At 37.1% G+C, this 23,163-nt stretch overlaps 1 protein-coding gene across 1 annotated transcript in view; it reads right to left on the bottom strand.

Moving 5' to 3' along the window:
* Positions 1-23,163, bottom strand: part of CRYBG3 (crystallin beta-gamma domain containing 3) — a 105,053-nt gene that overhangs the window by 23,364 nt on the left and 58,526 nt on the right. The window contains exons 11-17 of the mRNA XM_025873208.2: positions 22,759-22,889; positions 19,331-19,457; positions 11,237-11,379; positions 10,993-11,119; positions 10,066-10,098; positions 4,518-4,627; positions 832-958 (exon numbers count right to left, since the gene is read on the bottom strand). Of these exons, the coding sequence (XP_025728993.1) occupies positions 832-958; positions 4,518-4,627; positions 10,066-10,098; positions 10,993-11,119; positions 11,237-11,379; positions 19,331-19,457; positions 22,759-22,889 (798 nt within the window). The remainder of the gene's footprint in view (positions 1-831; positions 959-4,517; positions 4,628-10,065; positions 10,099-10,992; positions 11,120-11,236; positions 11,380-19,330; positions 19,458-22,758; positions 22,890-23,163) is intronic.

The following is a 23,163-nucleotide window of genomic DNA, read 5'->3' as shown; positions in this document are numbered from 1 at the left end:
AAATGCTCCGAAGAAATGATCATAATTAGACATCTTGAAAATATCCCAGATCCTCATTACTTCCTCTGCATAGATCCTATAAACATGGAGCCCAGAACTGATGCTGCAAAGCGGTAATCTTGTTTTGCTCCAATTTAAACTTCTGAGTAAATATGATAGAAAGGAGAAACTGCTTACTCTATAAATGTGGGTCTCCAAGGTGACCCAGGTATCTCTGCACACACCAGGCAGGAAATCCCTAGTTCCCCCAAATGAAGATTTGAAATTAGTATCAGTGGCCATATTAAGACCCATGCCTTAAAGTAACATTGTACACCTGAGTAGCAAGTTGTTGTGTGACTTATCTAGAATAATAAAATTATAGGGTTATTAGCTGCTACAATTACAGCCAGAATTTACAGTTAGTTAATAGCTAATATTCAAGGAGCGCTCACCATGTGCTGGGCATTTAATAATAATCTCATTCAATATCCCAGGGGCCTTACAAAGTACTATTATTTTTGACAGATGAGGAAACTGAGTAACTCTATTAAATGTCATCCAAAATGGTTAAAGTATCAAACTGGGATTTAAGCCCAGGTCTCTACATCCTGTGTTTTGAATTCTTGCTTAAAAAAAATATATACGTGTATATATATATATATATATATATATATATATATATGTATCAGTCTATATTTTGGTTGGATTTCATGAGTGAATCCCAATTTTACAGTCCATGAATAAATTATTCATATTTTTATATTTACCCATGTATCACTTCTTCCGATATCACATCATTCATGGTAATTACACTGGACAAGAAAAAATCTTACAATTATGCATACTTACATAGTCAATGGGCTTGAGGGATTTAACTCTCGATGTTGGGCAGCCACAGGAAGTAAGGTCAGCATAGAGGCCTTCTTCTAACACACACTGATTATCAGAATTGTCCTCTTGGTAATACAGGAGCCAGCTTGAAAACAAGTAGTGAGACGTTCAGTCAAATTGCATCAGCTGGCAGTGCGGGCTCATCATCATGCTGTGGGAATCCGGCGAGGAGTAGGCCCTAAAAGTCATGGTGCTGACCAGCAGCAAACACTCAGCATCGGTTTAAAGAAACAGCTACAACTACCACTGACTGATTGCTTACCCTGTGCTAGACATGGGTTAGATACGTAACCTGTATTATTACACTGTGTCCTCAATCTTGTGACGTAGAAACACATCCTTATTTTTTATAGGCAACAAAACTAAGGATTAGAAAGGTTAGGTGATTTGCCCAAGGTCTCTTCAACTGTTAAATTACAGAGCTGAAATTTGAAACAAGACATCTGCTTTAGACTAACGATATTAGCTTCCTTTAGTGCCTTCAAGTACAAAACCCTGGGATCGATTATAGTGATTATTAAGTACTTGAAGAGATTAGAAATTCTTTTAGGAAAAACAATCACTTGTATCCTTATTTAATGATGGGTTTGCTGTCTAAAATCACACAACAGTATATAAAAATCTCACCTGTACATTGGCTAGTGATTTTTTTAAAAAAGAAATATGCCCATTAGAATCTTTGATAGTGATTATCTTCAATATATTACTCATCAGAAGTTTGGTTAGGAAATGCCTTTTTGAAAAGAAGGAGCCCAAGGGAGAAATGAAGGGGCTATTATTACTTCACATCCAGTGTGTATAAGTTCTAGCCCCACACTCTGAGACCACCAGAACTGTACTTGTGCTCAACCAGCTTAACTCTGGATCATCACAGAGATGCTTTGTAACACTGTAATTTACTGTCATATCTTCTATGCAATTAGGCATTTTATCAAATGTTTTCAACATGGCAGGCATGGAGTTTCAGCCCTTCAAATGCATCATTTATTTGGTCCTTATAAAAATCCTTTGAGGTAGGTACTGTTATTATCCGTCCTTTACAGATGAAAAAACTGATTTTGGATAGTAATCCAATTCATTTAAGGTTATGTATCTAGGAAGTAGTGGAACTGGGCTTAAATCCAGGTCTCCCAAGTATTCCAGGTACTTAAGCAACTGTCAGGGCTCCTGTATTCTTTTATTAAACTGCAGTTTAATAAACCATATATAAAAAAATATATATATACACAAAAATAAAATGTATATTCCCTACATAAAGTGAACATATGACTAATTTGTCCTAGATTTCAGTGTCAGGAAAAAATACCTTCCTCCAGAAAGCCTTCAGTACTTCCATGAAAATATATCTTGTAATTTCTTTCATCTTAGTCGAGAAGAAACTCAGAGCCAAAGACTAGTAACAAAATTATTTCAGGTGCCCAGTATACACTTCTCTCTCACTAAAGAGTTGCAGATAATCTAACTTAGAGTGTCCTATTTTATGTGTTTTAATATTATAAAAACCATGTCCTTTTTGGAAGTATAAAAATAACAACATTCACAGAGAAGTTCAAACTAGTAAGAGCTATAGAAAATCTGGGAGGAAAAGACTGGTGGAATTAGGGTTAATCAAGAAGGTTGACAGAAGGAATGGGGATGGGCTGACCCCCTTAAAGATATACTTGGTTTGGTATTAAATGGGGGCCCTAAGCTTACATGCCTCCAGGCGGCCAGGCAAGCGTTGTACTGAGCAGTGTACCAGGTTAAAAAAAAAAAAAAACAAGCAGGAATATAGCTTATGGTACACTGGATCACATATGCCACTGACTTCACACTAGCTAATTACTGCCAAAGGTGAATGCTTCTCGGAGTTTTAAAATCTTCTGATTTTTTTTTTTAAGATTTTATTTATTTATTTGACAGAGAGAAAGAGACAGCGAGAGGGAACACAAGCAGGGGGAGTGGGAGAGGGAGAAGCAGGCTTCCCGCCGAGCAGGGAGCCTGATGCGGGACTCGATCCCAGGACCCAGGGATCATGACCTGAGCTGAAGGCAGACGCTTAATGACTGAGCCACCCAGGTGCCCCAAAATCTTCTGATTTTTTTTTTTGAAGAGATGAAAAAACCCTGAACCAAAATATGGATATTTTTTAACATAGTGTGTAGGCCGAACAAACAACATCTGCTGGCTAGCTTCCCCTGAAACTTAGAGCCCTTCACAGAAAGCAGGGTTAGCAAGCTACAGCCTGTGGGCCATCTGTCCCCTGCCAGTTTCTGTACAGATCACAAGCTAAGTCTGCTTTTCACGTGCTTCAATGATTTAAAAAAATTAAAATAGCCTGTGATATGTGACTATGCTATACAATTCAAATTCCAATGACCATACATAGAGTTTCACTGAAACACAGGTGTGCCCATTCACTTATGTACTGTCTATGGCTGCTTTTCTGCTCCTAGTGGCAGTGCTGAGTAGCTGGGGCAGAGCCTGCAAGGCTCACAAAGCCAAAAATACTTACTACCTGGCCCTGAAAGGTCTGCCAACCGACCCCTGGTTTACAGGGTAAGGCAGAAAGTACTCCGCGGAATAAATGTGGAAGAGGGGAAGAGAGGGAGGCAGTGTAAGGACAGAATGGGGAATGGGTGGGACAGCGAGACTAACTGACGGCAAGTCCTGGAAAAGGAGGCATCTGAACTCCATCGGACGAGCAGCGGAGGATGACTGGGGGATGTAAAGCAGAGTAATAAAAATAGTAAACTGTATCTTGGGACAATAATTGGGCTACGACCGGTTTCTGGTATAAGATGGAAGGAAGGTAATACTGGAGTGGAGCTAATCAGGGGACTGGAGTTCTTCAAGTAGAAGAACTGATTCAAGAGGAAAAGGAGAACTGATGAATCCAAAATATCTTGAGGGATAAACAGAGAGATTCTGATGAGTTATTAGGTAGATACTTGAAATAGACCTACCACTGAACTGTACACGTTAAAATGGTTAAAATGATTAAAATGGTAAACTGTATTTTATGTATATTTTACAAATAAAAAATTCAGGAAATATGTATTAGCCTTGGGAATCACATACAGTTCATTTACATCTGAAAAAGACCCACCCCTGTGGCTCAAAGAATATAAGATTTAAATTTATTAAAATTAATTTAACTAAATTTTTTAAAAAATGACTAAAACAATCATGGGTCTGACATTTGGTATGTGATCATGGGAAACCCTAACTTTGAAATCAGGAGTCCTCATCTGTGAGATGAGATTGATACATACTTTAAACAAATTTTTTTTAATTTAGGTGTAATAGGTCTATTATGGACAAAACACTACTTTTTATATAGCATTCTATTATGCTATCCAATAAACATACAACATAAGCATTCAAAATATTTAGGAAATAATCTAAAATAACGGTGAGAAAATAAAATGGCCACAATGTTTCCAAAGTTAGCTAATCAGCATTTTTTTCTCCGTATTACAAGATGGACTATAATACAGGCTAGGCAAAATTACTGTAGGCTAATTAGCACTTGACCAATGACTAAAAGACTCTTTTTTAATTCACTGTGAATCAAAAAAAAATAAAACAAGTCAAACCTCTGTAAATTTAAAGGAAATTTAGTTATTAAACATTAGTAGAAAACACTCAGCAAGCATACTTACCAACCCCGAAGAACTTTAAAAGAACATGGTGTGAATGAAGTCAAATCAGAAATTTCTTCTGTAAAATCTACACATTCACCTTGGAACCCTGGTATACTGAATGCTTTGAGCTATGAGAACAATAATACAAGAATTTAGCAGAAAACAGCTGTTTGACATTATCTCAAAAGTAAATGAAAACCTTTTATTTCTTGTATTTATAAAAAAATTCAGCAAAATTGGGGCACCCGGGTGGTTTAGTCGGTTAAGCGTCTAACTCTTGATTTCAGCTTAGGTCATGATTTCAGGGTCATGGGATCGAGCCCCACATCAGGCTCCATGCTCAGCTTGAGAATTCTGCTTGAGGATTTCTCACCCTCTCCCTCTGCTACTCCTCCTGCTCATGCTCTAAAATAAATAAATCTTTTAAAAAATTAAAATTCAGCAAAATATGAGTGTTTAATCTATTACCAATGGGTCCTTGTTAAGGATGATATTCTCTTTAAACTCCCATTTTTGTTTCCTTACCCATATCTGGAAATGTCACCATTTATTTACCATTTTCATCCATCTTTTGCATCAGATTCTGGGCAGAGGCCAGAAAACAATTCTACATATAAGATTCAATCAGAATCCCTCCTCCACTAACATGTGGTCCCTGCCCATTGTATCAAACAATTATGATCCCTTGGGCTGAGACTACATGTTTAAGATAAAGAAGCAATTCAGTGCTAAATATGAAGGTGGTTTCAGTTAGTGCGAGGGGTGGTTGGTAAGCCTTTTCTCTTCACAGGTCTCCCTGACCCAGTTAATAAAAGGTTGCAGGAGGGAGCCTGAGCACACGCAGGTAAGTGGGCCTGAGGAAGCTCATGAACAGATGACAGAGAAGGTAATGACGAGAGTAGCAGAAGATTTATAGTGAACAAAGAAAGACATCCATGTCATGCATGTCAGCCAATGGGCTCCCTTTTACTGTTAAGAATATCCTAAATATAAAGCTTACAGTTATATACAACCACATTTCTACTTTAGTCCTTTTTGTTGAAAAATCCATGAAATCTCAACTGTGATTCCCTTCAGACCAGATACACAATAATCTGCAACTCTGGTGGCCTTGGATCTATACAATATGGAAGAAAGATTTAATGAGCCCTATAAATATTTCAAAACACACTGGAGCCTTGAAATAACATGGCCCCCAGGTTCACCGTGCACTGACAGGCCCGCATTGTAGCTAAGAAGGCACCATACTGAGTGCCGGGCAGCACTGTCCTGTCTCTCGCTCGTGCTATATCAAGAACAAAGCTGCTTTGAGCAGCTGATGTTTGCCTCCTTCATCTCCCCAAGAGTCCTCTTAGAGGCTGATAGCCTCCGAGTTCTGAGGAACTGCTTGCGGACTATCTCCTTCTGCTCTGACATCAAAGACTGGTGAAAATCAGGGAGGTGGAAGAACCAACTCCCCTGGACCAATCATGGCTTGGCACAACCTGACTTGCTATTGTGAAACCAGTCTGCATCTGAAGCATTCCAACACCAAGGGACTCCCCGCCTTAAGGAGGTATGATCCAGCAAGTTTCTATCATGATCCTTCTGGTGGATACAGAGGGTAGCAACAAAAAGGAAGTCCAAAATGAGGCAGACTTCTAAAACAACTCCTTGTAGAAGAACAAGTCTATGGGTCCAGGGAAACTGCCCCTCATTTCTTTGATAAGAACATATATTTTGGTTAGTCATTTTCCAAACTACGTGTTTTAACTTAAAGGCTTATAAAACAGATCGAGAAGTAAATCACAATTTTACTTCCAAAAAACGTAATTTCTTCTACCTGCAAATATCTTAATTCACAATTAAGACTTGGAAAAGCCACATGAGAACAGAGGTCACAGCTGTCTTGTTCACTCTCCATCTACCCAGTTTGTTAATTGTTTTTATGTTGCTGAGCTTAAGGTTTATACTTCACTATTTCACCATGAAGCCATGAAATCCAGACAACTGACAATGCAAGTTAAACATATTTCAGATGGTATATATAGTAACCAACTCTAATGTTTAGTCTGCCTTCAGACCCAGGAGCGTTAATTAAAATACACACAGACACACAAACACACACACATTTGCCATAAAATACCTTTTGGATTTGATGGGCTAATTCTTTGCCCAAACTGAAAAATCAGGCTTAATGCTGACCTGAGCTTTTTAAATTTTTACTCCCCAAATGAGATAGAGTGCCATACGGTTTACCCAAAATTTGATCAACCCCAGAAAAGTAATGCCTCGTTTTGATTACCCAACAAATGTCTTAGAATTCTCATAATAATGTTCTGAGAGTGGTCCGTATAGAAACCAATTCTGTGCTTTTTAATTATAATAATTAAATTATGGTTTCTATTCTTAGTGAAATTAAGTAACAGTGCCTTGATAAAATTAAGACCTGGGAAAAGGCAGGTGGATAAGGCACATTCTGGTTTCCTTTCCAATCTCTACCAGCCTCCCAAATGGAATTGTATGGAGACACACACACAGTACCACTGTTTTGCAGTGCCAACTGCCTTTTTCACATATATTATCTTACTTCTTTGAACTACTGTTTCAGACAGAAATTGTCACCATTTTATGAGCTTTTTGCAGAAATGTTTTTTATTATGTACTTTTCATTTATGATATACACGAATAAATATAATAGGTCTTTAATTGGACAAACTGAGAACTCAAAATTTTAATCACTGACCAAACACATAAGTTGTGCTCAATTTATTTCACAATATCAGAAAAATTTTCTCAATGTAACTTTATTCCAATGCTAATTTCTATGAGAAACTTTCTATCGTACCTAAACAAGACTTCCTGCAGCCCTTGGACCTCCCCCATTGTTAAACAAGGAACAGTCTTGTTTCTATCAGTTTCTATTCTTCTATTACATCATAGTGTCTCAGATTGTAGTGTTATGTACTCCTAAGATCAAATACTTACTACAGAGTAATTTTACTTCCCTGATTACTCATAGAGGGCTTTCTTTACTCAGGAAAGTAGCTCTTCCTATTTCTGGTCTTTGGATTCTATAAAAATGATCTGGTTGCAGCACCACGAAGAGGTGTTTTCAACTCTAGTACTCTTAAATCTTATTGATATTTGCCTAAAACTGTCACTTTCCTGTCCCCCATACATGGTAACTGTTAAATATCCCGTGACCACTTTAAATTCAATGTAGCCAAATTATCCAATATAAGAAAATATCCAGTCCCTTTTTTTCTCAGCTAGAATCATGTATAAAATGGAAGAGAGGTTCAATATTCCGGGAAATCAAAACTTCTAATATTTGCAAACAGATTTGAAAAATATTCTAGGAAGAAAAAAAAAAGGTTCTTGGTTGTACCAAAGGACGTAACTGGTTAGAATTTCTAGAGCACTGTGCCTGACTACAACCTCCCTGAAAACTAAGCTCACTTTTATAAAATTTAATCTAGTGAGTGATCTGATCTGCTAAGAGATGATGACATTATGAACATAATCCATATTCTGTTCATTTTTTGTTTTCTTTGGGGAAAATAATAAAAACAAAATTAAATGCTAGCTGCTATATATGAAACTATATAATGGTGCTGTATATTTTGAGTTGGCAGTTAGACTCGGTGACTGGTCTTCAGCCATAGGAAAAACAAGAATCTTCTCAAAGGAGGTGTTCTGTGTCTCAAATAAGACGTATCTCATTATAACATGGTTACACAGCAGAAATGATATATTTATCAGAATAATGCTCATGATGTATATTTATCTCCATACACATACATATTCTGGCTTTTCCCTTCTTAGGTTGCTTGAGGTTCCCTTTAAAATCACCAGCATTAAAAAATAAAAAAACAATAAAAAAACAAAAAACAACAACAAAAAAGCCCTCCTTTGACTTGAACTCTGAGAGGTCATTTCCTCCTCAGTCCTCAGGGAAAATAACTATCCCATCAGACTATGACAGCTATTTGTGAAGAAGAAAATACTTTCTAGTTACTGAATGGAACCAGAGTTAGTCAAGATCCTCTTTCCCCCTTCTAAGTAAAAATAAGCAAAACATTCCAAAAATTTGGTCCAATGAAAATAGTAAGAGCTTTGATACTAGGTCAACGAAGGAGGCTTTGTCTGCATATTAAATATCTGGCTATCATTCACCTGTCAGAAACACTTATTTCACAAGGCAATGGCTGAACCAGATCCAGAAATATGAAGTGGGGCTGATTTCACTGCGTGTTTTCTGCTGCTTCCTCTCTCTTCAAGTTGGACTGGAAATACTATAAAGAAAATCCTCCAAGCAATCTGCCCCAAACAAGAAGTCCATAAAAAAAGAACAGGAATGTAGGAGGGAGAAAACAGAACTTAAAAGAATGTGACTTTTATCTGCATTTAAAACTCAGGAAATGTGCAGTTTGGAATTATCCCTGCTTAACCCTTTAATTGCTCATGTTATGCTGATTCACATACAAGTGCTTTAAAAATTCACTGTTGGAGTTTTCAAAGATTTGAAATAAAGATCTCACAGGAAGTGTCTCCAAATATAACAATTTAATTATATTCAAAAAGAAAATGTTCCCAATAGGCCTGAGCTAATCAGAAAATAAGAAAACCTGAAAACACTATGAACAGAAACATGGTTACAACTAAGCTGACTTGAAATACAGAACCACTGACATGAACATGAAAAATAAACACACTCAGAGAAAAAGATTCAGCATTATCTAAAGCCAGCAAATGTCAAATATTTAAAATTAATCACTCAATTGGGTTTTGACAGAAATTTTTCCAGATTGTTATTTAAAATGAGACAGAAGAAGCAATGTCTCTCATCCCCTCTTCCTCCTATGGATGTACTGATTATATCATATATCTTTCTCTGATCCTGAAAATGGTTTAGTTGAGTGGAGTCATCTGCTAAAAAAAGGCCTATTTTGCTACTTCTAGCTGTGTGAAATGACATTTAAATTCTAAATCTTTGTTTTCTCATCAATAACTGGGATTAATTTTGACATCACAGAGTTTTTAGAAGCACAAAATAAGCACAATTTGTAGCCCTCAATGGATAATAAACATTAGGCTCCAGAGTATTGCCGAATCCTTCAAACCATTAACACATTAGAAATAAACAAGCAGGGCTGCAATTTTACTAGTGCTTTTAAGAAATATTTGATTTAGGTATTAGAAGTACATTTACATAATAAGCATGCCCAGACAGCCATTTCTCTATGTTAAGTCTGCTCCTCCAAAGACAGTAGAATGTGCCGTGCTGAAAGAGAATGCGACTTTGAAGAATGGACGGGCAATAGGAAAGGAGTGGCAGAGGTTCAAAATGACCCCAAAGTGGTTAGAGTTAAAGCTGGGGAGAAAACAAAATGAAATGAGACGAGTCCAGGCCAATACAACCCGTAATGGAGGTGGGCACTCTTCTGCCCATAGGTACCAGGTACCGCATAAACTGCCCGGCTTCGTAGATATAAGAAATTTATCTGATGGAAAGAGAAAGAATTGAGACAAGGGGCATAAATGCTCTTGGTAAATAGTAAGTTAAGAAAGTTTTGAAACATACCAAATGTGGAGGCTCATTTATTCCAAGTGGTTCCTGAAACATATATTAAAACATTTTAAAAAATTGTAATCATATAATCTTAGTTGACTTTTTGAAAGTTTTGAAAATACCATTTGAAAAATGGAAAAAAAAAAGGTCTAATTTACTAGATTTCTTGAATTGGTTATGACCCTCAAATAACTTATGGGATTATTTTATAATAATTTTAGTATTTAATACTAATTCATTTTGAGTAATGTAGCTGGGAAAAAAAAATATGTGCCTCAAAGTCCATCAGAAAGATAGAGTCTGAGCTTCCTGCCCTTACCTTTCCCACACTATATCATGGGCACCCTTCTTGGGGTGTTTGTTATTATCCACACTGGCCATACTCTTTCATAACTGCTTGACTTTGCACAGGAGGAGATTATTACCTCTTTGAGGATTGCCTTTTCTGCCCCGCTTCATTATCAGGCAAAAGTGCTTTTATCCCTTAAGATATCATTTAATGCAGGAGTGGCATGTGCCCAACTCCCAGGTTCTGAGTGCTCCTTCACTGGCTCCCCCAGCACTGCCTACACACTCCACCTCCTCACTAATCTTACCACAATCAATCACCTACACATCAATCTCCTCTAAGAGTCCAAGGCCCGTCAGGGCAATCTTATTTATCGTGTATCTCCAGTGATCAGTGGTGTCTGACATATGAAGCATGAAACAAATATTGTTAAATGAATGAAGTGATCAAATCACAGTCATCTCATTAATGCGCTCATACCACCTACTACTAGCTCCCTATACAGTCTAAGAAAATACACATGCTATTTCATTTTCTCTATATATTCACATAACATAATCCAGCAGTTTCACTTTGAAAAAGCCTGTTTCACAAAGTCAAGTGTATGCCATTATACGCTCTGGAATTGGTTATGGTAATTCTTAACTCACCAGATGGATAGGTCGTATTGACATGATTATATTATTTGATCCTCCCCAGTCAAAAAAGCATTTGTATTTCCCTTTTTCTAGAATGTACTGTTCTCCACAAAAGAACTTCTGCTGGTAGGCAACCCATCTAGTGGGGGGGGGGAGGCGGGAAAGGGAAAAAGAACAGAGGTGATACAGAATCGAGCAACCAACAATTTTAAAACCAAAGAACCTCTCAAGGTTCCCAGAATGGGCGACAACTTACACTCCACTTTTAACATGAATGGATCTTGTTTCACTGCCAAAGCCGACTTCTTCCAAGTCAGAAATTTCCTGATTTGTAATGTCAATAAACTTCCCACTTTCTAGGTCAGATTCAAACAGTGTGATAGAAGATTCTATAAAATTCTAAAAAAAGAAGAGGAGGGAAGGTAAGGAAAACATATGGATTTTGCTTTATAGACTGCTATATCTTAGCACAATTTTCACATACTTGGGATAATTTCACACAAATAACTCCAGGGAAAATTTTAAATGGAACTGGAAACAATTTTAATAGTTACTACTCTTCAGTAGTTTAAAGAAAAAAAAAAAGTCTGAATTTACTTTAATCAAGGAAACATTTTTATATATAAGTGCAAATTAATCAAGAGCTGGTAAATTTCTGGGACTTACAGGCTATTTATGTTACACTAATTATAAAGGAAACTAAAAGTTTCACTTGTGCCTAAAGAGTAAAAGCCACAACATGAAATAGAGTTAACATACAATGTGTGATTGGCATTTTGTGGAAGAGGATTTTATAAGCTTAAATGTAAAAGAAAAAATGAAACTTCCTTGACAAAGGATTAAAAAAATAAAGTGAGGGGAAATTTTAACATTTTTAGAGTTAGATAATATACTTAAAACAAAAATGCCAGAAAAAATTTAAGACCCAAGTTGATAAGTCAGCAAAAGACACAATTCACAAAAAAGATAAGCATTACAAACAAATAAGCAAATGTGCGATTTCACCAGTAAAAATAAAGAAATTCAAATTAAAACCATTAGATACAATTTCACTTTTTAAAACAAGTTAAGAAGAATCTAAAAATCCAGTTTTGTCTGAGAACACTGCTGGTTTGAAATATAAACTGGATAGCTACTTTAGAAAATAATTTAGAAATACATTTTAAAAGACTGATACTGTTTAACTGATACTGTTGAAATTCTTTTTTTAAGAAGTAGAAAAAAATTCCTAAAACTAAATGATTGGCAATTTATATGCAAAGATGCATTTTTTATAATACTGAGAAGTTGTAAACAGTGTAAATGCTCAAATGATGTATAAACATAAACCTTTATGCATCTTATCTACCCCTTGATGGAATATAATTAAGAAGAAGCTAACAGCACATTCAATACTACTGGCCAGGAGTTTCATGTGCCTATTTCCAAAAGAACTACCACATGAGATTATATTACTATCATTCTTATTTTCCAGCTAAGGAAAGGGAGTAATTTGTCTGAGGTTAACACAGCTGAGGAGCAGAGATTGAATGTGAGTCCAAATTTATCTACTTATCTATCTACCCTAAACTCTTAATCACTGTCAGATAAGATGAAAGAACAGGACAAAAACTCAAACTTATAAACCTGGTAAGGTCATAACCATGCAAAAAAACCCCACAAAAAAACCAACTTTTCATAAAAGAAGACTACTAGAAAAAAACCCAGGAGTGGTTATCTTTGGATCCAGGGAAGTTGGACAATTTTAACCTACATTTTTTTCAACTCTTTATAATAGACTTTTTAATTGGAAAACACAGAATACATTATTTTTTTTTAAAAAGCAGCATGGGTGTCTGGGTAGCTCAGTTGGTTAAGCATCTGACTTCAGCTCAGGTCGTGATCTCAGAGTCCTGGGATGGAGCCCCCATTTTGGGCTTCCTGCTAAGTGGGAAGCCTATTTCTCCCTCTCCCTCTGCCCTTCCCGACTCGTGCTGTATCTCTCTCTCAAATAAAATCTCAAAAAAAAAAAACAACTCTTCCTCTGTCCCTACGACTTTGTTGTAAGTTTTAGACTTATGGAAAATGTTATCAACTTCTGTAAGTCTCAACAATACCAATTTTCTCCCCCCTTTAAAAATATCATAAATTTGGGGCACCTGGGTGGCTCAGTTGGTTAAGCGTCTGCCCACATCGGGCTCCCTGCTCAGTGGAGAGCCTGCTTCTCCCCCTCCCTCTGCCACTCTCCTTGCTTGTGCTCTAATAAAATCTTAAATACATATATGTGTATAAATATATAAAATAAATTTAATCTAAGAAAAGGAGATTTCTAGGATAAACATTCATTTTATATGAACAAGCAAAACAGTGTCAAAAACAAAAACCAAAGCATCCCTAAGAAGAGGGAAAATACACTTAAAATAATTATCTCATTTACTACTTACTTGTCAGCTTCAATTTAAAGAGTGTTCATATAACTGGATCAAATTTCATTTGAGACTTTAGGATAAAAGATGAAAAAGGATTTTTACCTGAGATCTTTATTATAATTCATAACCCATAATTATATTTTTAATTTCTCCTTGACAGCAAACCTTTGGAACCTGAGGATATGTGTTACCTTCATTACCTTCACATGGTTCTTAAAGAAAAAAATGAGGGCTGGGTGAATTTTTTACCTCATTGTCACCATCCATCCTTCTATTAACATAACACTTCATTCTCAAAACACTTGTACTTTTTATCATTACTGAGCTCCCTTAAACTCTGGTTTTACATATATACACATATATGCGTACACATGTGCACATATATACAATACGTATGCTCACACATCTATATCTACTTTGACATAGATCTATTTTGCAGATATAAATATATGTAAGTATAAATATATAAATCACTTCAATCAAGACTTTAATAGCCCATAAGTGATTTGCCTTAAAGTCCCCAGGGCAAACCTTCCTCCTGAAATACGTTTACAGCCTGGGTGCCACACTAGCAAACCTGGTGGTCCTGACAACATAAACTTCCATCACCTGAAGAACCTAAACATGCCTGTTTCTTCTCACATGAAAGTACATAACTAGCTCAAGGTCGTTGTGAGGATACAACGTGATGATGAGCTGAAGGAGGCCCTGTCTGGGTCCTGGGCAGGAACCGCTGTCAACAGCCACTAACCAATCAGGCCCAACTGCAATGGGAGGGTCTTCAGCAGTTCTCACAAAATTATATGGACTTCTCCCCTCCCCTACTCTGGTGACTTCGAAATGCTCCATCTCTGTTTTTACTTCTGCCCCTACAACTGTTCTCTACTCTCCATGAGGGCTGCAGGAATAGGGGCACGAGGATAAGCTGAAATGCCAAGGGTCATTACGATGTGTTGGAGTAAAACAGGACAAAGACAGAGATAAATATGGATATGCGCAGGTGTGCTGCGTCTGTGCCCTTTCATTAAGAAATAACTTGTGTTATGATGTGATGTACTTTACTTGAGCAATGATTTGCACAAGTCCTACCGTGTGGGTTGTGGGAGAGTGAGCTGGGAAGCAGGCTGGGGGCTGCTTGGCAACAGTGCAGGCTCGAGGTGAGCAGAGAAGGCAGGATCCGCTATCACAGGACCCAGTGCCAAGTACAAGAACTGGCAGCAGACGATTTCACAAATTTACTCATGTGACTTGAGTTTGTGTCCTTTCTACTCTGCCTGCTATTCCCAGAGACCTGGCCGAGGGCGAAGGGAGCCTCTTAAGTGGCATCACTCTCCTCTTTACATCTGCTTTTGTTTATTCATGGCTTTTCCTGCCTTATAGCTTTTGCCCTCTATCTTTTTCTAAGTACCTTACTAGCCATTCTCCTGGTTTTCACTCCCTCTGCATTCTTCACTCAAACCTACCAAATACACAGTGTCTGATCTAGTTGACTAGTTACCATCAATATGGTGTCCCTGCTGGGCAGGGCTCTAACTCTAAGCCAAATCCAATCACCCAGGGCTAAATCTCTAGGGATCACATGTATGAAGTGTGATATAAAACATTTAAAAAAAACTACAAAACCCAAAAACCAGAACTTCTAAGTGCCTTGTTCAGGAGATGACTGCAACAGTCACTTAGAGTCATGTCCATGGTAAGCATGATGAGGTTTCCAGGTTACTAGCATCCCTGCTTTATCAGGTACAATTAAATAATTTTGAAAGTCACACAGATTTAAGTGGAGCTCTGTTGCTTAAGAATGAATAATGATGGAACAATCTCAAATCTGTACTCTGCTTTCTATTTTTAAAGCTCTTATATCCAAGGGAAAATCTAGAGAGCTTAGTATAGTCTCTGGTACAGAACTTCCCATTGTCAGAAAAAACCAATGAGCAGATGCTTCAGAACCAAAGATGTGTCTTTTTAAGGATTAGTAATTTGGGTGTTTTTAAATTCCATAAAATCCTGCAGCAGATCTGATCTGCCCTGGAGCTCTTGTGCTATAACCCTCTGGTGGACAAAGTAATATGAGACACCAATGGAGATCTGAATTTTCAAAAATCTGAAAAGAGGTCCCAAGACTGAAAATCTTAATAAAAGCAGATCCAAAAGTCAAGCTAGTATAAAATGGAGAAAAAATAAGCACACCAAGAAAGTTTTATTGAGGAAGCCAAGAAATAAAAATTCCTTTTTTAATCCCTGGAGTCTAAATACTCCTATTTCTGGACCTCTCCTTTAAAAAAAAAAAAAAAAGTTAACTCAAAGTCATTATATATCTACCTGACTCATTTGGAATTAGAAACGTATTTCCCATTGTCTTCTCCAAGTACTCTGTGACACAGATTACATTATACCTAAGGAACACGTCCAGAATTTGACCTTAGTAGATCCAGAGTGTTCTGCATAATGAAGCCAGGACATTAGAAAATTGCATTGTATTATGCAGTTTTTCTATCTATCCTCTTGTTTATTTTATATTATTTCAACTTAGATCTTACATGTAGTGCTTCATTCCTTCCTAGGTTAGGGATACTAGGAGAATCTATATGGGGAAAAGATGTTTTATGTCAACTTTACCTGTTGAGTAGGCTATGACAACCATAAGAGCTTTTTTTTCTTTTTAAAGATTTCATTTATTTTTTTGAGAGAGAGATACTAGCAGAGGTGGGGAAAGGGAGAGGGAGAAGCAGACTCCCCGCTGAGCAGGGAGCCCATCGCGGGGCTTGATCCCAGGATCCCAAGTTCATTACCTGAGCCGAAGGCAGACGCTTAACTGACTGAGCCACCCATGTGCCCCAACAACCACAAGAACTTATTAAATCCAATGTCTAACTATATTATATCATAAACTTAAAATTTCCAGAGGTAGATCTTATGTCTTATCAAAAAAAATTAGTAATAAAGGGGGCAGGAGGAAACTTTGGGAGAAGATGAACAGGTCTGTGGCTCGATGGTGGTGATGGTTTCACAGGTGCACGCTTATCCACAAAGTCATTGAGCTGTATATGTTAAATATGTACAGTTTTTTATATGTCAATATTATCTCAAAGTAAAAAAAACCCACAAAACTCCTCCCCAACTATAAGCTATGTCTGAAGAATATAAAATATTTCATCTGAAAGTATTTCAGTGAACATAAATTTAAATTATAAACTGTCTGAAAGCCATGAAAATATTTACTATACATGTATATTGGTCTGCAATGTGACCATATATCTATAGCTACAAATGAAATGCTAATAAGCCTTTGGTTGAATGAGATTCAGCTTTCTGCTGTGAAGGTTCTTTTTTTAGTCTAATCATTCTGTAAGAACAACAACAAAAATGGATAATTTGACATGGGCTCTAGAGTAAGACAGACTTGCCCTCAAATCACAGCTCTACACTTGGGCATGGTACCTAACCTCTCAGATACTCAGTTTCTGTACCTGTAAGATGAAGATCTTAAGAGTATCTGGTGGTCTTTGTGAAGATTAAGTACAAGTATGCATGTAAGGCCATTAATAAGTACTTGACAAATGTCAAGATTATAATGAGGATTATAATATCTTTATAAGCTATCAATCTTTTAGTTGTTAAAAAAATCTTATTTTAAGAGAACAGAAGATTTCTGTAAAGGGTATCTTCATTTACTTATATAAAAATGGTATCATTTTTGTAAATGCCCAAAACTTGTGTGTAGCAGTAATCAACATGCCAATTCCTGCTGATTTTTCCAACGTATATTATCATACCATCTATATCAAATACCCTCTAATTATTTAACTATATAGTTATAGTATTTGTATCTCTTCACATTTTCTACTATTGGGAGATTTCAATGAATGATCTGGGGTTTTATTATTTGTTTGCTTGTTTTAGTCACAGTCATCCTGGGAAGGTGCCATCACATTCACTGTTAAACATTTCTAGGATCAGCAATGCTTCCATTCACTATTTTTTTTAAATGAGGGAAAAATTAAAAATTATTCAATAATAGGTGGAAGATGTTTTGAATCATGACCCATAGTTCCCTGAATGCATCTAGTCATGAAGACCTAAAATAAAAGATGAGGGTTTATCTTGTTTTGTCTTGCTTGCCTTTTAGTGGTCAAGTAAGGAATGGCTAGGTAGAGAAAAAAACCCGTGGCCCTTGTATAATAGGATTGTGGACTAAATACCTTAAAAGTTATGTTTTTTAAGTAGAATTGATTTCCAACTCACTTTCTAACAAAGTTCATTCACGGAAAAAAAATGCTCCCTTGTTCCCTGTGCTGCTTCTCCCTTTCTGGCCCTTCCTGCCTGACCAGGTGAAGGGCCCCAACAGACAAAAGCCTGAAGGGCCAGAGCACACAACCAGCCTGTGCTCACTTTAAGTCTGGACGGGCCCCATAATCACTCTTCACTTCATTATCAGTTCCTTCAAAGAGGGCTTTGGAAACACATTCCAGATAGTTTATAGAGTTTATATGGATACAGATTACTCTGGAAAGAGACTACAGTGGTAAATCCTGAGTCCTAAGAAAGTATGTCCCTCTGAACACATTAAAAAGTCTCTAGAGATGGTCAGGAAAATGAGCAACATTTGATAAGCTGTGATATCCTACAGAACTCTCTCAACATTTATCTTCTCTTCTCAATGACCTCATCAACTTCCACCTGGAGTCCTGTAATGTCCAGACTTAACCTCCTCCACCCCGAGTCTGAGAGTCACCAAAAAGATCTTTCAAAGATTCTAATCTAATCTCGCTCACTAGGCCTAAAATCCATCAGGGGCTCAAGGTCAAATCAAGAAAAAAAAATCTGAACTCCTCAATATGCATAAAAGGCCCTTCATTATCTGGCTCTTGGTCTTATTTTCCCGAAGTTCTGCTTAATATCCTGACTTAACTGCATTTCCCAAACACACCAGTTTCACTTACGTGAGGGTTTCTCAACGTTTGCACTATTAACATTTTGGACCTGATTACATTATTTTTTTTAAAGATTTATTTATTTTTAGAGAGAGAGCATGTGCATGCACAAGCTGGAGAAGCAGAGGGAGAAGGAGAGAGAATCTCAAACCAATGCTGCTGTGCTCAGTGCAGAGCCCGATGTGGGGCTCGATCTCATGACCCTGAGATCACGACCTGAGCCGAAAGAAACCAAGAGTTGGACGCTTAACTGACTGCACTATCCAGGCGCCCCTGGACCTAATGACATCTTGTGAGAAGTCTGTCCTGTGAGTTGTGGAGGTTTGGCAGTATCCCTGGCCTCTACCCACTAGATGTCAGTATCACAACTCCCCTCCCCCTCCCGCCCAAGTCACAACAATCCAAAATGTCTCCCGACACTGCGAAATGCAGTGAGGTAAAGTCACCTCCAGCTGAGAACCACTGGCTCACATCCTTGCCTCTTCATTTGTTAATCTCTTGCTAAAATAGCACCTACACCTTTCCCCTTCAGTCCGTCCTGGAACCTCTCCACTTGGCTAACCCTTGAACCTGAAATTTTGTTCAACTATTATCTTTTCCTCTCTTTTCCAAGTGGGAGCAATTGACCTTTCTCTGGTGAGTACTTTGTGCCTAATCCAATCATAGTCAAACATTATCAAGCATTTATAAAACTACTATTTTCCCTATCAGACTGCCAGCTCTGAAAAGCAAGGATGGGGACTCTGGCCACTGTATCACCAACATGGGATACAATCCAGCTCACGAAGCAGGGGATCAACAAATACTTATGGAATTGATGGATGAAAAGTTAACCCAAGTATTCTATAATCATCTTAGCCATTAAAAAAAGCAGAAAAACCACATAAGCAGTTCAGCATAATGCTTTCAGGTATTCCAAACATTTTATAACCTCATGTCCTATCACAACTCATGTCTGATTTTCATACATCGAAAACCACTTGAAAATTAAGAATAACAATGCTAACTCACAGCTTGTAAGAACCGGAAAGACAAGATGGGGCCACTTAATGCCCCACAGGCATTACTGTCTTCAAAATCTCCTTCTTCAAGCAAGAATTGCTGGCCTTTAAAATGTTCTTTTTCATAGGCAACCCACCTAGAAATACAAAGGACATCCAATTGAGCCATTAATAAGATTAATTAAAAAAGAGAGAAAATCATGATAAAGCAACTAGTTGTAAACCACCATATTTTAAAAAAGCAACACATTTGTTTTGTTACCATTTATAAAGACAGACAGATGTTGTATGCTTCATGGATCAATAGCTTTTATAGTCTGGAGGCTCTTGCCAACAAAAGGTTAACTGTTACAGGATTGCAATAGAGCAATGCTCACTAAATGTTTGTGGTATGACCTGATGCCACACCTCAACGTGGTCAAAGGACAGTCTGCCAAGTAAAAAATAATGGAAAGCACAAATAGCCAATGAGGAAGTTATAAACCCATTTTGAGATTCAAAGATAATTATTCTTATTTTACTGACAAAGCCCTTCTGGAATCACAGAATCTAATTACTATATTTAGCATTTATGTAGGTTTTAAATCAAAGGAACCTCTCACTGGGTTTCAGATCTAAAACACATTACTGGTGGGTTTAGCAAAGAGAAGTGCAAATGGGCTGGCGTTAGCCCTGGTGGCCTACACATAAGAATACTTCTGTAATTGTTTACAGGTGGGCAGTGTTGCTCCCACCATTTCCTCAGGGGTGATAATGGCAAAAAGAAGCACTGTGGCAGAGTACTTTCCAGGGACACAGGTGTTCTTTTTTTTTCTTTTTTAAAGTAGACTTCACACCCAGCACAGAGCCCAATTCAGGGCTTGAACTCAGGTAACCATGAGATCAAGACCCGAGCTGAAATCAAGAGTTGGACACTTAACTGAGCCACCCAGGAGCCCCTTGGGACACAGGTTTCTTGACTTCTAATCGAAAACTATCAGTACAGAACACTGATAAACACCATTAGTCATTAAGCTCCTCTATGAAACTTATTTTTAATGGAATAATTCACAGTAGCAATGAATGTAACGTGGGCACAGATGGTTCATAACACATGATGACCCGCTTCAATCTGCCTTTTGAGGCACTGTCTTGTTAGAATGGGACCCCCTCCAATGGGGTAGGTTCTAGGATGACTATTTTGAGCTCCTGGGTTGGGGACTTCTGAATTCCGGGGCTTGACAAATGAAGCTGGGTAGGGCTGACTACTACTGTTTTGAGAAAATAAAAAAACTGCTCCAAAACTTGTTTCCACAGGGTACAAAATTAACAGTAGCCGCTCAGCAATCATGAATCCCTCCTTGCCTTTACCATGTAGTTGTGTATATGACATGGGAAGAGGGGGTCCACATGAGTTGGAATAAACATTTTATACATCTTAGTGGATTTGTAATATGTAAAAAGACTAACATTATTTTCTTCTTAAACTATTATGTGAAGATGAATTGGGCAAGAAAATTTTCAAATTCTAAATGTGGCTTTCATTCATATAGATGAGGCTACTCAGAACATGCCTTTAATATACCTGAATGGGAGGAAGAATAAAATATATAGAAGACCTTAATATTAAAGACAGAATAATAAATTATTACATGACGACAGTTCAAAAATCTGCTCAGCTCTTTTTAATGATTAAGTTTTGTCTAAGAATCAATTTATATATACATCTGGGATATTTAAAAGCAGATGTTATCTGAGAAAAATAAGGAAACATCAACCTCACTTTCCCTAGATTCCTCAAGATGGGACAGAGATGAGTTCCTACTACCTGTAGATAAAGTTAAACAATTAACAAAAGTGAAAAATGGTAGAAGTAGTGAAAAAACGAAGTTAATTGTTCACTTGTTTTTTTTTTTTTTAGATTTCACTTATTTGAGAGAGAGAAAGTGCGCCCATGCATGTGCAAGCCAGGGGACAGGGAGCAGAGGGGGAGGGACAAGCAGACTCTGTGCTGAGCAGGGAGCCTGATGCAGGACTTGATCCCACGACCCTGAGATCACGACCTGAGCCAAAATCAAGAGTCGGATGTTTAACCGACTGAGCCACCCAGGTGCCCCTCAACTGTTCACTTTTAAATGGAGACATGATACTTTTCTCCTACAGTTGTCATATAATAAAGTGTGTATGTTGTATTACAAGCATAATATTTTCTTAAAATTTTTATAAAATAATTACAAAAAACTCAGAAAACAATGCAAATCACGATCTAGTTAATGGGAAAAACATTCAGATCCCAAAAGAAAGAAAAGGGAAAAAATATTTAGCAGGGTTAACAAGAAGGGTATGTGTTCACAGATCAGAGCAGACTACAAATAAATACGACACAATAAAAATATATCCAAAACACATTTGTTTTTCAAGGGCCTAATAATTTTTTTAAATTGAAAGATAAAGAATTAAATGATTACCAATATGTCAGACCAATTTTGGATATGTCCTACATATCTAATACATGGCACAGTCTCTTTTATTTCCATTTTGGCTAGTGTAGCCATCACTTATGATTTATTGCCAGAAACTGCAAAGTCTAAATCTCTAAATGTAGATTCTTGAGTGATCTTAGGCCAGTCATTTAATGCCTATGAATAAAATATTTTAGCTGCATCTTTTGCTAGAATAGCATGAACAAGATTTATGATGTTACTGCAAGTAAGGAGACATCGATACTTTAATTAAAATGAACCAATATCCCAAATAAACTATCATATCAGCAAAGAGACCAACGTTTCTAGAGGAATTCTAGCACTGGGTTGACAATGGCAAATAAGCTATGAAGAAAGCTTCTTGTGATTTTTATCTGCCAGGATACAAATACAAAGGCACATCCCAATGCAGTCACAGATTTTCTGGGGTATCTGCCCCAGAAACTGCTGAGACCAGGATAGTAGCAATGATTGGTTACAATCGGGTTTATACTGAGAGGTAGTTGGGGGGCTCCTCAAAAACAGTACAGGGCCAGAAGGTAACCAGTGTTAAAAATCCTTGACTTGGGAAACACACAACCCAGGCTACTTTTTTAATGAGGGACTCACTGTCAAGATCCTTAACACAGAAGATGCACAGAATAGAGAATAAAAACTGGGGCTCTCATTCATGTTCAAAATTTGTAAAAATAAATAAATGAATAATTTTATTTTGTAATTTTTATCTTCCATATTGTGTTTAGAATACTAAGTGTTTTGAGAAACCATTTTCTACATTTAACCTACCTCAAAATCTCTAATACAACAAGTTCACAGAAAAGCGAGTAGTGACTAATATTTTTTATTTTACAGTACCTTCCAGAAGGGATGTAATATTTTTAGATTAAGACACATTGTTTTTGCTTGGCTTGGGACATTTTTTTGTGATCTTCAAAAAATAGACTATTAAATCAAATATTGTAGATATAACACTCACACTCCACCGATGACACGAATTGATCCAATTCCATGAAAATCCCCATTTTTTAAAAACTTAGGGACAGAATCTATGTGTTCACTAAACTCTTTGGCATGTCCATGGAAGTGAGGTTTTTCATAAATAATAACCTGAAAGATATGAAAGAAAATTACTTAACATGCTCGTTTTTTGGTATAGACACAAAACTCATTTACTTAAGTGAGACTAAAGACATGAATAGGGGCCAGGGGCCACTGTCCTTTTTATTTACAATATAGTATGCTGATAGTCACAAGGAATATGTGAGTTATTATCATAAAGATAAAATATCTTAATAGCATATTTCTTTCATAATAATATAGTCAAATATGATTCCATTGTTCTCGTTACCCAAATTCTGGGGCCATCTCACAGGGCAAAAAC

This window comes from Callorhinus ursinus, unplaced genomic scaffold (genome assembly GCF_003265705.2).
Source record: "Callorhinus ursinus isolate GAN/ISIS: 27379988/994484 unplaced genomic scaffold, GSC_fseal_2.0 scaffold1, whole genome shotgun sequence".
NCBI classification, from domain to species: Eukaryota; Metazoa; Chordata; class Mammalia; order Carnivora; family Otariidae; genus Callorhinus; species Callorhinus ursinus.
The sequence above is the reverse complement of the archived record's forward strand: the minus strand, read 5'-3'. Positions and strand labels throughout refer to the sequence as shown.